This window comes from Ipomoea nil, unplaced genomic scaffold, assembly GCF_001879475.1.
Source record: "Ipomoea nil cultivar Tokyo-kokei standard unplaced genomic scaffold, Asagao_1.1 scaffold0319, whole genome shotgun sequence".
NCBI lineage: Eukaryota > Viridiplantae > Streptophyta > Magnoliopsida > Solanales > Convolvulaceae > Ipomoea > Ipomoea nil.
In genome coordinates, this window is record NW_017616747.1 from 218,598 (window position 1) to 233,699 (window position 15,102).

At 48.5% G+C, this 15,102-nt stretch overlaps 1 protein-coding gene across 1 annotated transcript; it reads left to right on the plus strand.

Moving 5' to 3' along the window:
* The first annotated feature begins 640 nt into the window (after positions 1 to 640).
* On the plus strand, positions 641 to 2,366 carry LOC109171492. Its single transcript, XM_019320525.1, has 2 exons — positions 641 to 788; positions 913 to 2,366. Exons 1-2 carry the CDS (start codon positions 641 to 643, stop codon positions 2,364 to 2,366), a joined length of 1,602 nt encoding a protein of 533 aa, XP_019176070.1.
* Positions 2,367 to 15,102: the final 12,736 nt, after the last annotated feature.

Below are 15,102 nucleotides of genomic sequence, written 5' to 3' on the forward strand. Positions count from 1 at the left end.
ACCCAAGCCCCCGGCGTGGCGAATGTGCGTGGACTATACCGACCTTAATAAGGCTTGTCCGAAAGACCCGTTTCCCCTACCTCGGATCGACCAGTTAGTCGACGAAACGGCCGGGTCGGCGCTACTAAGTTTCATGGACGCCTTCAGAGGGTACCATCAAATATTTATGCACCCGGCGGATGAGGAGAAGACCGCCTTCTTGACGCCGGACGGAGTTTACTGTTATCGAGTCATGCCCTTCGGGCTTAAAAATGCCGGGGCTACGTACACCCGAATGGTCGCCCGGTTGTTCCAACATCTGCTTGGGAAATCGATGGCTGCGTACGTCGACGATATGCTCGTCAAGGGCCGGGAGGAGGATAAGCATGCGAAGGACTTGGCCGACTGCTTCAAGGTAATGATGAAATACAACCTTCGGCTAAACCCCAAAAAGTGCGCGTTCGCCGTCCAAGGTGGCAAATTCTTGGGCTACATGGTCACCAAACGAGGCATCGAGCCTAATCCGGAAAAAGTACAGGCCATCATCGACATGCAGCCTCCTACAACCGTCAGGGACCTACAACGGCTGACTGGCTGATTGGCCGCCCTTAGCCGCTTCTTGAGCAAAGAGGCGGATAAGACCGTACCTTTCTTCGAAGCCATGAAGAAGAAGGAGGGATTCGCTTGGACTGCCGAATGCCAACAATCGTTTGAGGAGTTGAAACAGTACCTCTCAACGCCCCCAGTGTTGTCTACCCCCCAGGTGGGCGAGCCTTTATTCTTGTATCTCGCCGCCTCAGCCAAAAGCAGTGAGTTCGGTGTTGGTCCGAGAGGAGGACCGAGTCCAGCACCCGGTTTATTACGTAAGTCGCTCGCTGAAGGCCGCTGAGACGCGGTACACCGTTTTAGAAAAGATTGTGTATGCATTGGTAGTCACCGTGCGCAAGCTGGCACCCTATTTCCAAGCCCATACCGTTCGAGTTTTGACAGACCAGCCGCTCGGAAGCGTGCTAAGAAACCCCTTGTCCTCCGGCCGACTTGTAAAGTGGGCCGTAGAGTTGACTCAGTACGGGATTGAGTACCAACCCCGGCCTTCCATTAAGGGTCAAGCCTTGGCCGACTTCCTGGTCGAATGCACCGCAAGTGAGGAGGAAAAAGAACACGCCTCGGAGAGCTGCCCAGGCGAGTGGTGGGAAATGCACACGGACGGAGCATCGAGTCGACAGCACTGTGGAGGCGGTGTCATGCTCATCACTCCGGAAGGATTCCGGCTATATTACGTTCTGAGATACCGGTTCTCGACATCAAAAAATCAGGCCGAGTACGAAGCGGTATTAAACGGCATCCGACTCGCCAAGGCCCTAGGAGTCGAGCGGCTGCGAATCAAGACTGACTCCAGACTGGTAGTCGGACAGATCTCGGGTGCGTGTGAAACTAAGAATGCGAGGATGGTACTATACAAAGAGCGTGCGGTCGAAATATTAAAAGGGTTCGGGGCTTACGAGATAGAGTACATACCTCGAGCGGACAACATGGAAACTGACTTATTGTCCAAAATTGCCCTGGAAGGGGTACCGGACCACCTGATAAAAATTTGCCAGAAGGAGGAGCTACATCGGCCGAGTGTTGGAGAGACACCACCGGAAGTCCAGCAAGTAGATATCGAGGAATGGGATCGAGGAAAAAATCCCGAAATGTTCTGGATAGAGGATATCCGGCGATTCGTAGAAAAAGGCGAGTTGCCGGAGGACCCGGGAGTCGCCGCGAGAGTTCGACGAAAAGCCCCTTCCTTCCGGATCGTCGACGGACAGCTATACAAACGGTCGTTCGGAGGACCCTTACTAAAGTGCCTGCTTAGACCTGAGGCCGAGAAAATAATGGACGAGGCTCATAGAGGCATTTGTGCCGCGCACCAGGGCGCCCACACGCTCGCCCGGAAGCTAGTCGTCCAGGGGTATTATTGGCCGACCATGATGCGAGACTACGTCGAACGGGTGTCCAGGTGCGGCGTCTGTCAAGCATTCGCCAGGAAGAACACCCGACCGGCCACCTTTTATACACCGGTCACCACTGCTATCCCCTTCGCCAAGTGGGGAATAGACTTGTTGGGGCCATTGCCCGTCGCCCCGGGAGGTCTGAAGTTTTGCGTCGTGGCTATCGACTATTTCACCAAATGGGTCGAGGCGGAACCATTGGCTACCATCACTGAGTACCAATGTCGACGTTTTCTGTGGAAAAGGGTGATATGTCGCTTCGGCCTGCCCGAGCACATCGTCAGCGACAGTTTGACTGCCAGGCCTTCGCCGACTTCTGCCGCCGACACGATATCAAGCATACCAAGGTATCGGTGGCGTACCCACAAGCCAATGGGCAGGTCGAGAATGTGAATCGAACGTTGGTCGATGGGATCCGGAAGAAGCTTGAAGACATCCGAGGAAGCTGGGCGGACGAGCTTGACCGAGTCCTATGGGCTTATCGCACTACCCAGCGGCGAGCGACGGGGGAGAGCCCGTTCTCGCTCGCGTACGGCTTCGAGGCCAAGGTTCCAGTCGAAGTAGTCGAGCCCACCCACCGGGTTCGCACCTACTCAGATGCAGCGAACGAAGAGAATCTGCGGATCGAGAAAAATTTCCTAGAAGAAAGGAGAGAAGCCGTGAGTGCACGGATGGTTGAGTACCAACAGGCGGTGAAAAGATATCGTGACCGGAGGACTCGCCCGCGAACCTTCCAGGTTGGCGACCTCGTGTTACGCGATCGACAGGCCAGTCAGCCCACCGAAGGGGGCAAGTTTGCGGTTAAGTGGGAGGGGCCGTACCGTATTGCAGCGGTGGTCCAGGCCGGAACCTATAAGTTAGAGACTATGGAAGGCAAGCTCATAGATCGCATATGGAATGTCACCCATTGAAAAGGTTCTATCAGTAGAAAAGGATAGGCCGTGTACGTGCTCAAGGATTCCAAAAATCTAAATAAAGCACATGGGATACAGTTAATCGTCCCAGGGACTCGGCAAGAAAAGATAGGAAACAAGGGCACTGACCCTTAGACGTTTCCGAGAAAAAGCCTACAGGAGTCGCCTCGACTGAGGGACTCGGCGAGTATATATAGAAACAACGGGGCACTGACCCTAAACCGTTTCTGAGAAAAGAAAAAGCCTAATGGGTCACCTCGACCGAGGGACTCGGCGAGAAAGAGTTAGGAAACAAGGGCCCAGACCCTTAGTCATTTCCGTGAAAAAGCCAAAAGGAGTCGCCTCGACTGAGGGACTCGGCGAGTATATATAGAAACAACGGGGCACTGACCCTAAACCGTTTTTGAGAAAAGAAAAAGCCTAATGGGTCACCTCGACCGAGGGACTCGGCGAGAAAGAGTTAGGAAACAAGGGCCCAGACCCTTAGTCATTTCCGTGAAAAAGCCAAAAGGAGTCGCCTCGACTGAGGGACTCGGCGAGTATATATAGAAACAACGGGGCACTGACCCTAAACCGTTTCTGAGAAAAGAAAAAGCCTAATGGGTCACCTCGACCGAGGGACTCAGCGAGAAAGAGTTAGGAAACAAGGGCCCAGACCCTTAGTCATTTCCGTGAAAAAGCCAAAAGGAGTCGCCTCGACTGAGGGACTCGGCGAGTATATATAGAAACAACGGGGCACTAACCCTAAACCGTTTCTGAGATAGAAAAAGCCTAATGGGTCACCTCGACCGAGGGACTCGGCGAGAAAGAGTTAGGAAACAAGGGCCCAGACCCTTAGTCATTTCCTTGAAAAAGCCAAAAGGAGTCGCCTCGACTGAGGGACTCGGCGAGTATATATAGAAACAACGGGGCACTGACCCTAAACCGTTTCTGAGAAAAGAAAAAGCCTAATGGGTCACCTCGACCGAGGGACTCGGCGAGAAAGAGTTAGGAAACAAGGGCCCAGACCCTTAGTCATTTCCGTGAAAAAGCCAAAAGGAGTCGCCTCGACTGAGGGACTCGGCGAGTATATATAGAAACAACGGGGCACTGACCCTAAACCGTTTTTGAGAAAAGAAAAAGCCTAATGGGTCACCTCGACCGAGGGACTCGGCGAGAAAGAGTTAGGAAACAAGGGCCCAGACCCTTAGTCATTTCCATGAAAAAGCCAAAAGGAGTCGCCTCGACTGAGGGACTCGGCGAGTATATATAGAAACAACGGGGCACTGACCCTAAACCGTTTCTGAGATAGAAAAAGCCTAATGGGTCACCTCGACCGAGGGACTCGGCGAGAAAGAGTTAAGAAACAAGGGCCCCAACCCTTAGTCGTTTCCGTGAAAAGCCAAAAGGAGTCGCCTCGACTGAGGGACTCGGCGAGTATATATATAGAAACAACGGGGCACTGACCCTAAACCGTTTCTAAGAAAAGAAAAAGCCTAATGGGTCACCTCGACCGAGGGGCTCGGCGAGAAAGAGTTAGGAAACAAGGGCCCAGACCCTTAGTCATTTCCGTGAAAAAGCCAAAAGGAGTCGCCTTGACTGAGGGACTCGGCGAGTATATATAGAAACAACGGGGCACTGACCCTAAACTGTTTCTGAGATAGAAGAAGCCTAATGGGTCGCCTCGGTCGAGGGACTCGGCGAGAAAGAGTTAGGAGACAAGGGCCTGGACCCTTAGTCGTGCCTGCGGAAAAGCCTTAAAGAGTCGCCTCGACAGAAGGACTCGGTGAGCGGATAAGAGAGACTAGGTTAAAGGACAAAGCGTCGAGCTCGAGATAATACGAAAAGGAAGAGAAAAGGGGAATTTCATTAAAAAAAAAGGCCCGAAAAGGAGGCCAGCCTTAACAAAAGGGGGCTATCCCCAAACAGAACAGCCCTAGACTACGGGGGAGGGGGTGTCGACATCAATCCCTTCGACTTGGGCCCCTGCCGTTGGTCCAGTCAGGGGAACAGAAGAAGGGTCCTCGGCCTGAAGAGAGGACTCGGCGAGCTCAGGAGGTGTCGCTGAAGGAAGAGTTGCCGGATCAGAGGCTGCCGGAAGAGCTGCCGGATCCCCAGTCGCCGACTGTCCTTCAGTCGCCGGAAGAGCATCTATCACGGGCTTGAGGCCCCAGCTCTCGGGAGTGAAAGAGGAGTCGCGGACCAGCAAGGCATAATGGATCTCTGTCTGCGCCTCGCGAAAGCCGAGGCGATAGTCGCGCTCGCCCAAGTCCAGGAGGAACTCGTCACCATCCGGCGTCGACAGCCACTCCTTAGCAATCTCTTTTTGGCGAGCCTCTATCGCCGCCTTCACCTCCGCCTCGAAGGCGGCCGACTTCTTGTACTCCTCAACAGAGGTCGCAGCAATCGTCGCCACCTTGTCTCGCTCCTCCTCCCACTGACGAGTAACCCTCAGCATCTCAGAGTTGTGCACCTCCACCACCTTGAGGTGCTTCGCCTGCTCTTCCAAAAAGGCCTCCTCCGTCTGACACAGCTTGTTGGACATAGACCGCATGTCGGTCAAATAGTTCTACAGCCGCTTACTCATCTCCATCTGGAAGGTGAGGTTCTGCGAAACAGACACGAGTCAGGTAATGAAAGGAAAGGACGAAGGGAAGGTCAAGTGGGAAACACTTACGCGGTACGATTAGCGCAGTGAGGCCTCGAGGATGTACCCGTCCCCCAGAGCATGAGTCGCCTCCACGTCCTTAGGTAGAAGGACGTTAGCACACCACTTACGGACAGAGGAGGTGCCCATCCAGATCTGGGCATCCTCCTCTACCTCATGGCACAGCCGGATCCTTTTGGGAGCCGACTCGTCAGTTTGAACGGCCGGGCGCTTAGAGCCGGAGCTCTCTGTCTGAGGAGGAGGTGGCTGTCGAGTGGGCGACACCACTGGCGACGGAGTCAGATCTACCACGTTTTGAGGAGGAGGAGGAGTTGGCCTGGGAGCCGGAGACGGTAGAGAGGAAGAGGCAGCAGCAGTACCGGAAGAGCGTTGGATCAGCCGACGCCTCATCTTTTCGGCTCTGTCTGCCATCTCGGGAGTCGGTTCAGCCGCCTCGTCGGAGCTGGAGGAGTCGGAGTCGTATGGACCTGTAAAAAGGAAAGAGAAAGCATGAGGTGTTCCGAGTCGGAATATGGCGAGATAGGAAAAGAATGAGGGGTAACGAAGACTACCTACGGTGGCCGCACCCTCCGGCAGCAAGCCACGCTTAGCCATGGCCCGGACTCGGGACCAGTACTTGACGGAGTACGGCCCGAAGCCCTTCAAGAACTCGCCGCCCAAGACCGCATCGTCGGAAGGAACGACACGTCGAGGACAAGGCTTGAACAGAGCGGCCGGCCACAGGGTCGGAAAAGTAAAAGAAGAAAGGGCAGGGCGGACGAAGAAATAAAGGAGCTTCCAATCCTTGATGGAATCGGACAGCCCCTCGAAAAGCTGTCGCCCCGGGCGAGCGGCGACTTGAACAAAGCCCGGCGAGTGCGAGCCAACCTTGTTTACGGTAAAAAGATACCGGAACAGGTCGAGGTCCGGCTCGCACAACCACCAGTGGCAGAGATTGATGAAACAAGTAAGGAGTCGGTGAGAATTGGGCACTAATTGGCCCGGAACCAAGTTATAATGGCGGTAAAAAAGAGAGAGAAAAGGACATGGAGGAACTCGGAAGCCAAAGGCAACCGAGTGTAGGTGAATACCGACACAACCCTCGGGTGGGTCGTAAATTTGCCGGCCCTCCGGGGCAAGGACTACGGCCGAGGGCCCAAGAAGATACTGGGCCATCTCCAGATCCGCCGCAGTAGCGACGGACGGCGGCCCGGAGGGGCGGACGATTGGATCGAACTTGCCCCGCGGCCGTATAACGCCGCCTGGCAGAGCCGCCACCGTCGTCAGAGGAGCGGGGCTCAGCGGAGTAACCGCCCCCGAAGAAGAGGGGGTCGGAGGAAGAGAAGATGTCGATGGAACGTCCGAGGGAAGTTCCATACGACGGAGGGAAGACATCAATGGAACGTCCGCCGGAAGTTCCATACGACGAGGAGGAGAAGAGGAAGACGAAGAAGGAGAAGAAGAAGAGGGAGAGGTCGCCTCGGTGTTGTCAACCGAGTAACGACGAGAAGAAGAAGAATGTGAGGAAGAAGACATTACCTAGGTCAGGAAGGAAATTGGAGGAGGAACAGAGTGGCCGGAGAAGCTCGAAGTTGAAACTGAAAGGGAAGACTGGAGAAGAGAGTGGAAAAAGAGACGAAGTGGTTATTTGAAGGGTAGGAATTTCAAAGGGCGGCCACGTGCCACCTTCTCGTTGGAGGGGCTGGAGGTGATGAGACGTGAAGGGACGCCGTATTTAATGCCTCAAAAGGCGGGGCGACGGTTCAGGTCTAGGGTTAGCCCACAGACGGCGCGTCTGCCCTAGGCTAGGGTCGAACGTCACGTGACCCGGCCTGCTAAGCCGGAAGCCCGTAGTGGGCCATGGCCTCTGAGCCCACAAGATACGAGCTGGAAGCTTCTAGAAGCAACCCGGTAGAACCCGGCTCATCAAATGAAATCGGCCGAGCTCACGAAGAAATTCCTGTCGCGGGGTCGGCGATCAGACTCGGCGACTCCCTCGGCAGGAGGATCTCGCCATAGCAAGACTAGGGGTCAGTCTCATAGATCCGAGGTCGGGCGACAAAATAGTAAGAAATTGTGAGGTCGGATAGAAAAGCACACTGTTTATTCAAATCAATACGAAGATTACAAGGCCCAGAACTCGGCCGGTGCAAACTACAAGAGAAAAAACAGAGTCATGGCTTGGCTTCCTTCTCTGTCGACGAGCGGGCAGCCGGAGGACCCTCTAGAAAGTATTGGGGGCAGAATGGTAGAGGACTCGGCTCAGGCTCTGGCATCTCGTCCAGATACACGGCCGGCTTCCCATCGTCAATCATTTGTAAAGGCCTCTCCAGAGCGCTCGGCGACATGGCAACGCCAAAAAGCGGAGGAACCTCCCACACCTCTTCCTCCTCGGGAGCAGGATTCCCGACCTCTGGCCCGGGATCCTCCACCACAGGCTCCATCTCCACATCGATAGACTCCCCACACATCAGGTCCAGCATGTCCGGAGGCACCACGATGGGGTCTGAAGCCGAGTCGCCCACCAGATGACCTCCGCTAGCCAGCCTTTTCTGCCTCAACTGCTCCAGTCGAGCATGCTCCTTGTTGCGAATGGACCAGCGGCGATCACCATCCCTGTGACTCATAGCGCCGTGCTTTCGCAAAATGAAGAGTGTTGCGATTTGCATCAACTGTGAAGGGCCTTTATATAGCCCAGGAAAGGCGGATATCTAGGCGATAATTACGGAGGAGACTGGCATAATTGAGCCGGATTGGACGGATGATGAGAATCTTTGTCAGAGACTAGTTCCATCAGATCCGCCCGGGAAGAGCAAGATTCGCACGCCAACATAGAAAAGATTGGATTTACCCGAGCTATGGGGAATCTTGCAGGTGTCAGACTGAAAAGAACCTGACGATGTGACTGACTCCTTGACCAGTCGTCCGGATAGGTACGCAACAAAATACGACAAAAAATAGGGCAAGACGAAAATAGCGCTTTTATTATTATTATGGAAAAGGAGGGTACAAGCAGCAAGGAGCTTATTACAAATAGGGAATACGAAAATGCTCCTAAAAAAAAGATTCCTCCGAGCTATGACCGACCCCGGTACATGAGGTCACTCGCCAGGCGAGGAAGAGTCGCCCCCAAAGAATCCCCCCGATGGTCCAGGGGGAGAGGGGCAGAACGAGTCCCAGAAAGCTGGCATGAGCGGCGGCGCAATGGGTTCCTCATCATCCGGATACGCCTCCTGGTAGCGGGCGTAATCCTCGTCATCCATAAGGCCCGTGACCGGCCCGTCCAGGTCGTCCAGCGGGATAGAGAAAGTCATTTTGAAAGTCAATTGTTCAGGGACGGCCACCTCCACGAAGGATCCATCTTGAGAAGTCACCCTGGCGGTTGCTGGAGTCGGCGGACGAAGCAAAGGCGGCACGACTTCTCGCTGAGGTGGGGTCGGCGGCTGAGAAGCTGAGGAGGTGGCACCAGCAGGAGATCTCCGAGGAGCCGGACGAAAAGCTTTTTTCTTGCTTTCCCTCTCAGGTCGAGTCCGCTTAGAAGGCAGCGGACGCCGAGGAGACCCGAAGTCAATTCGCTTCCTTTTCAAGGGAGAGCGACCCATGATGAACTTGTGAAGATAAGAGAGAAGGAAGGAGGCCATTTATAGGTGCCAAGCCTAAATGAAAGAATCCCAACGGCTCCGCGAGATCCGGAGAGGATGGCTGATGATCCGGACGTTACAAGGGGCTATTTAGGGCACGGATACGGTAATTAAAGGAGGCGAGCGGTTGCTACTTTTCCAAACCCAGGGTGGAGGACCGGGTATGGAAAAGTGAGGAACTAGTTGATGGGGTAAGGACCCCGGCCCAAGAGATAGGGGCCCAAAGAAAATAGAAGTGGGCTAGCATCGAGAGGAGCCCAAAGAGCAGTCAGGCCGAGTCCAGGAGTCGGCCGAGGCCCAAGCCCAGGAAAGAACCCGGCTCGAGGAGCCGTTGAGGGCATTAAAAGGGTTCCTTTAAAAGAGAGCCGTTGAAGCATTGAAGACAGGACCCGGTCGGGCTGTTACAAGCCTAGGAGAGCCGTTGGTCGACCGAGTAATAGCGTCCAACGGCTTCATATCTTGATTAGCCTTGAAGTCGGTCATTAAGGGCCTTCAAGTCGGCAGAGGAGGAGCCACTATATAAAGGCTCCTCCATTCTTGTAAAAGGGGAACATTTTTCGGACACCCGGAAGAGGGGAGAATAACAAAGAATTTCCGAGCACTAACATTATCTTTGAGTTAGACAGATATATTATTGAGAGGTGTATCCTCCGACCAAAGGTTGTGTTGGACCTCCTTGGGCCCGAAAACCCTAAAACCATCAGCCGGCTTGGTTCATAATGTCATCCACCATCTTTGAATTCTCATATATCTCATCTTTAGTGGATCATTTCATTTTCCAGTCCATTTCCAACTTGCCATATTTGGGTGTTTACACTTGGTCAGGGCCGGTTTTTGGATTTTTGTGACCCTGTTCGAATAAATAAATAAGGCCCGACCAAAATTAATATCTATAAAACTAATACTGTAATTTTATTATCTAAATATATAACAAAAAAAAAATTATTCGCACATCGCACGGATAATTGGGCAATTATTTGCTCGAATTCAAGCAAGGATAACATAAAAAAAAAACATAATCGATACAACTCATTTCATCAATTGCACTATCTAATATTCGTTGTTATAATTTTAAGATTATAACAAATCTTTTCCGTGCAACGCGCAAGTAAAAATAGACATATTATGGAATAATAATAATAGTGTGCACAAGTTTTGAACCTTAGACCTCTAAGTTAAAATACAATAAATACATGTTTCTACCATTTCTTTATAAAGCCTTTCAAATTTAATTAAAAACTTTTAATTTTTATTTAGAAACTAACTAGGTAAAAATAAAATATTTAGCTTCTAAAATTTGGGGCCCTGTGCGGTAGCCCAACTTGCACAGCCCAAAATTCGGGCCTGCACATGGTCTTTTGTTTTTTTTCCAACATTTCTTTTTTAAAGCATTTCCAACATTTCTAGTAATGCAATTATCAACCATGGATCATTTAACATACTCATCTTCCAACTCTTCTAGATTACCCTTTGGTGACTTAATTATGCGCTCTAAATATAATCCCGGACAGGCCCGGATTTTGGGTTGTGCAAGCTGGGCTACTGCACAGGGCCCCAAATTTTAGAAGCTTAATATATTATTTTTACCTAGTTAGTTTAGAAATAAAAATTAAAAGTTTTTAATTAAACTTAAAAGGCTTTATAAAGAAATGGTAGGAACATGTATTTATTATATTTTGAGGTCTAAGGTTCAAAACTTGTGCACACTATTATTATTATTTCATAATATGTATATTTTTACCTGTGCGTTGCACGGAAAAGATTTGATATAATTTTAAAATTATAACAACGAATATTATATAGTGCAATTGATGAAATGGGTTGTATCGATTATGTTTTTTTTATGTTATCCTTGCTTGAATTCGAGCAAATAATTGCCCAATTATCCGTGCGATGTGCGGATAACTTTTTTTTGTTATATATTAAAATTACGATATTAGTTTTATAGGTTTTTTCTTCAAACATTTTCGCTTCTTCTTTGAAGAACTACTAGCTCTATTTACATTGTAGTATCTGTTCATATACTTTCTCAACCTACTGAAACACAAAGAGCCAATAACGCCTCCACTGAGGCTTGAACTCACAACCTTCAAAATGAAAATCCAACCGAAATACCATTAGACCACATAGTCCTGTTTTTATTATGATTATTATTGTTATAATAATAATTATTATTATTAAATTCTAATTATTATTATTATTATTATTATTATTGTTATAATAATAATAATAATAATAATTATTATTATTATTATTAAATTATTCTTATTATTATTATTATTATTATTATTATTATTATTATTATTATTATTATAATTAATTATATTCAACAACTGTAAACAATAATCAACTACTCCTTTGGATTATTAATTAATTAATTAATTAATGCTTAACGATGGGTAACTTTGTTGATTATTGTTTACCGTTGTGGAAAAGCATCCGGGAGCATTGAGATTAGATAGATCACATACTATATATAGCTCCATGCATGCATTAATATAATGGTCAAAATTGTAATCTTTCCTTACCTAATGCTTCATTTAAACTAATATAAATTGAGATATCCAATTGGGGACTAGAGCTTAATCCTTACGACTCATATTTTACATTTCAAGGAGGGTGGTGTTGATTCCCAACCTAATCACCTCCATAATCAGTAAAAAGTGAGTGAAAGATGGAAGAAAATGGGGGCAGGGGCCACCATGTGTGACATTGGCCGGCTTGGTTTATAATGTCATCCACCATCTTTGAATTCTCATATTCTCATCTTTAGTGGATCATTTCATTTTCCAGTCCATTTCCAACTTGCCATATTTGGGTGTTTACACTTGGTCAGGGCCGGTTTTTAGATTTTTGTGGCCCTATTCGAATAAATGAATAAGGTCCGACCAAAATTAAAATCTATAAAACTAATACTGTAATTTTATTATCTAAATATATAACAAAAAAAATTATTCGCAAATCGTACGCACATCGCACAGATAATTGGGCAATTATTTGCTCGAATTCAAGCAAGGATAACATAAAAAAAAAAACATAATCGATACAACTCATTTCATCAATTGCACTATCTAATATTCGTTGTTATAATTTTAAGATTATAACAAATCTTTTCCGTGCAACGCACAAGTAAAAATAGACATATTATGGAATAACAATAATTGTGTGCACAAATTTTGAACCTTAGACCTCAAAGTTAAAATACAATAAATACATGTTCCTACCACTTCTTTATAAAGCCTTTTAAATTTAATTAAAAACTTTTAATTTTTATTTAGAAACTAACTAGGTAAAACTAAAATATTGAGCTTCTAAAATTTGGGGCCCTGTGCGGTAGCCCAGCTTGCACAGCCCAAAATCCGGGCCTGCACTTGGTCTTTTGTTTTTTTTCCAACATTTCTTTTTTAAAGCATTTCCAACATTTCTAGTAATGCAATTATCAACCATGGATCATTTAACATACTCATCTTCCAACTCTTCTAGATTACCCTTTGGTGACTTAATTATGCGCTCTAAATATAATCCCGGACAAGCCCGAATTTTGGGCTGTGCAAGCTGGGCTACCGCACAGGGCCCCAAATTTTAGAAGCTCAATATTTTATTTTTACCTAGTTAGTTTAGAAATAAAAATTAAAAGTTTTTAATTAAACTTAAAAGGCTTTATAAAGAAATGGTAGGAACATGTATTTATTATATTTTGAGGTCTAAGGTTCAAAACTTGTGCACACTATTATTATTATTTCATAATATGTATATTTTTACCTGTGCGTTGCACGGAAAAGATTTGATATAATTTTAAAATTATAACAACGAATATTATATAGTGCAATTGATGAAATGAGTTGTATCGATTATGTTTTTTTTTTTATGTTATCCTTGCTTGAATTCGAACAAATAATTGCTCAATTATTCGTGCGATGTACGGATAACTTTTTTTGTTATATAATAAAATTACGATATTAGTTTTATAGGTTTTTTTTTTCAAAGATTTTCGCTTCTTCTTTGACGCCCAAAGGTTCTTTAAATGTTACTAGCTCTATTAGATTGTAGTATCTGTTCATATACTTTCTCAACCTACTGAAACACAAAGAGCCAATAACGCCTCCACTGAGGCTTGAACTCATAACCTTCGAAATGGAAATCCAATTCGGATACCATTATTAGACCACATAGTCCTGGTATTATTATGATTATTATTGTTATAATAATAATAATTATTATTAAATTCTAATTATTATTATTATTACTATTATTATTGTTATTATTGTTATAATAATAATAATAATAATAATTGATGGGGTAAGGACCCCGGCCCAAGAGATAGGGGCCCAAAGAAAATAGAAGTGGGCTAGCATCGAGAGGAGCCCAAAGAGCAGTCAGGCCGAGTCCAGGAGTCGGCCGAGGCCCAAGCCCAGGAAAGAACCCGGCTCGAGGAGCCGTTGAGGGCATTAAAAGGGTTCCTTTAAAAGAGAGCCGTTGAAGCATTGAAGACAGGACCCGGTCGGGCTGTTACAAGCCTAGGAGAGCCGTTGGTCGACCGAGTAATAGCGTCCAACGGCTTCATATCTTGATTAGCCTTGAAGTCGGTCATTAAGGGCCTTCAAGTCGGCAGAGGAGGAGCCACTATATAAAGGCTCCTCCATTCTTGTAAAAGGGGAACATTTTTCGGACACCCGGAAGAGGGGAGAATAACAAAGAATTTCCGAGCACTAACATTATCTTTGAGTTAGACAGATATATTATAGAGAGGTGTATCCTCCGACCAAAGGTTGTGTTGGACCTCCTTGGGCCCGAAAACCCTAAAACCATCACTGGCGCCGTCTGTGGGGATTGAAACGAAGAGTCACGTGTCCTCTTGAATGAGGCGAGCCCGAGGAACAACAGTCGAATCAGGAAAACTCCAGACATGGCAGGAAGCGAGGAACAGTCGAGCCGTCACGACAACGGACGGGAGGCCGACCTGAGAAGCCAGCTGAATAGGAGAAATGCTCGGAGCCAAGAAAACGAGACGACACCGCCGCCGACGCCGCAGATAAACCCGCAATTACCTCAGGTGCTGCTCACCCCGGAGCAGTTACGCGCAATCGGGCGCGCCTGCGCCGAAGCAAGCCTAGGAGTGAGAGAACAGTCCATCACTCGCCAGCCGCAACGCGAGTTGCAACCGCCTCAGAGGCCCGACAACCGGCAATTGAGCCGACGGGCTGAAAGCCAACCGGTACAATCCGTTCACTCCCGGCTAGGTCCCAGCGTTGGGCGTCGGTCGGCAAGGGAACGATTAGGCCGGAAGGAGCCCAGTCGTGCCCCGTTAGCCGCCCGCGACTGACAAGCTGCGCGAGAGAAGAGCCGAACCAAAAGAGCCAGGACTGAGACTCGTCGCGTGGAGCAACCTCCCCGCAACCCCGTCCAACCGGCTGAGTCTGAAGTCGGCGAAAGCACGGAATCCACGGGAAATCACACCCGGGAGAGGGTCGAAGTGGCTAACCTAGTACAGGAGGTGCGAAATCTGAAAGAACGGATGGAGGGAAAAGCCAAATCCCCAGGACGTACGTTGCTGACCGCCTTACCCTTCTCAGACGAGGTTATGGCTTTTAAGATACCGAGTGACTTCAAGTTCCCAGAACAAGCCACGTTCGATGGAACCGGCGATCCCCGCGAGCATTTGCTGAGCTATCAGGCCAAGATGCAGGTTTTGGGGGTACGAGACCCAGTTATGTGTCGTGCTTTCCTACCCACGTTGAAGGGGTCAGCACAAAGGTGGCTGGTGGCGCAGCCCTCAGGGTCGATTCACAACTTTGAAGAGCTGGCAGACCGCTTCATGAGCCATTACGTCGCTAATATTAAGCCACAAAAGGACCTAACTCACTTGGGTGACATCCGTCAAGACGAAGGCGAATCTTCGAAAACCTATCTGGCCCACTGGCAGAAAGAAATCCAGTCCATAGAAGAGG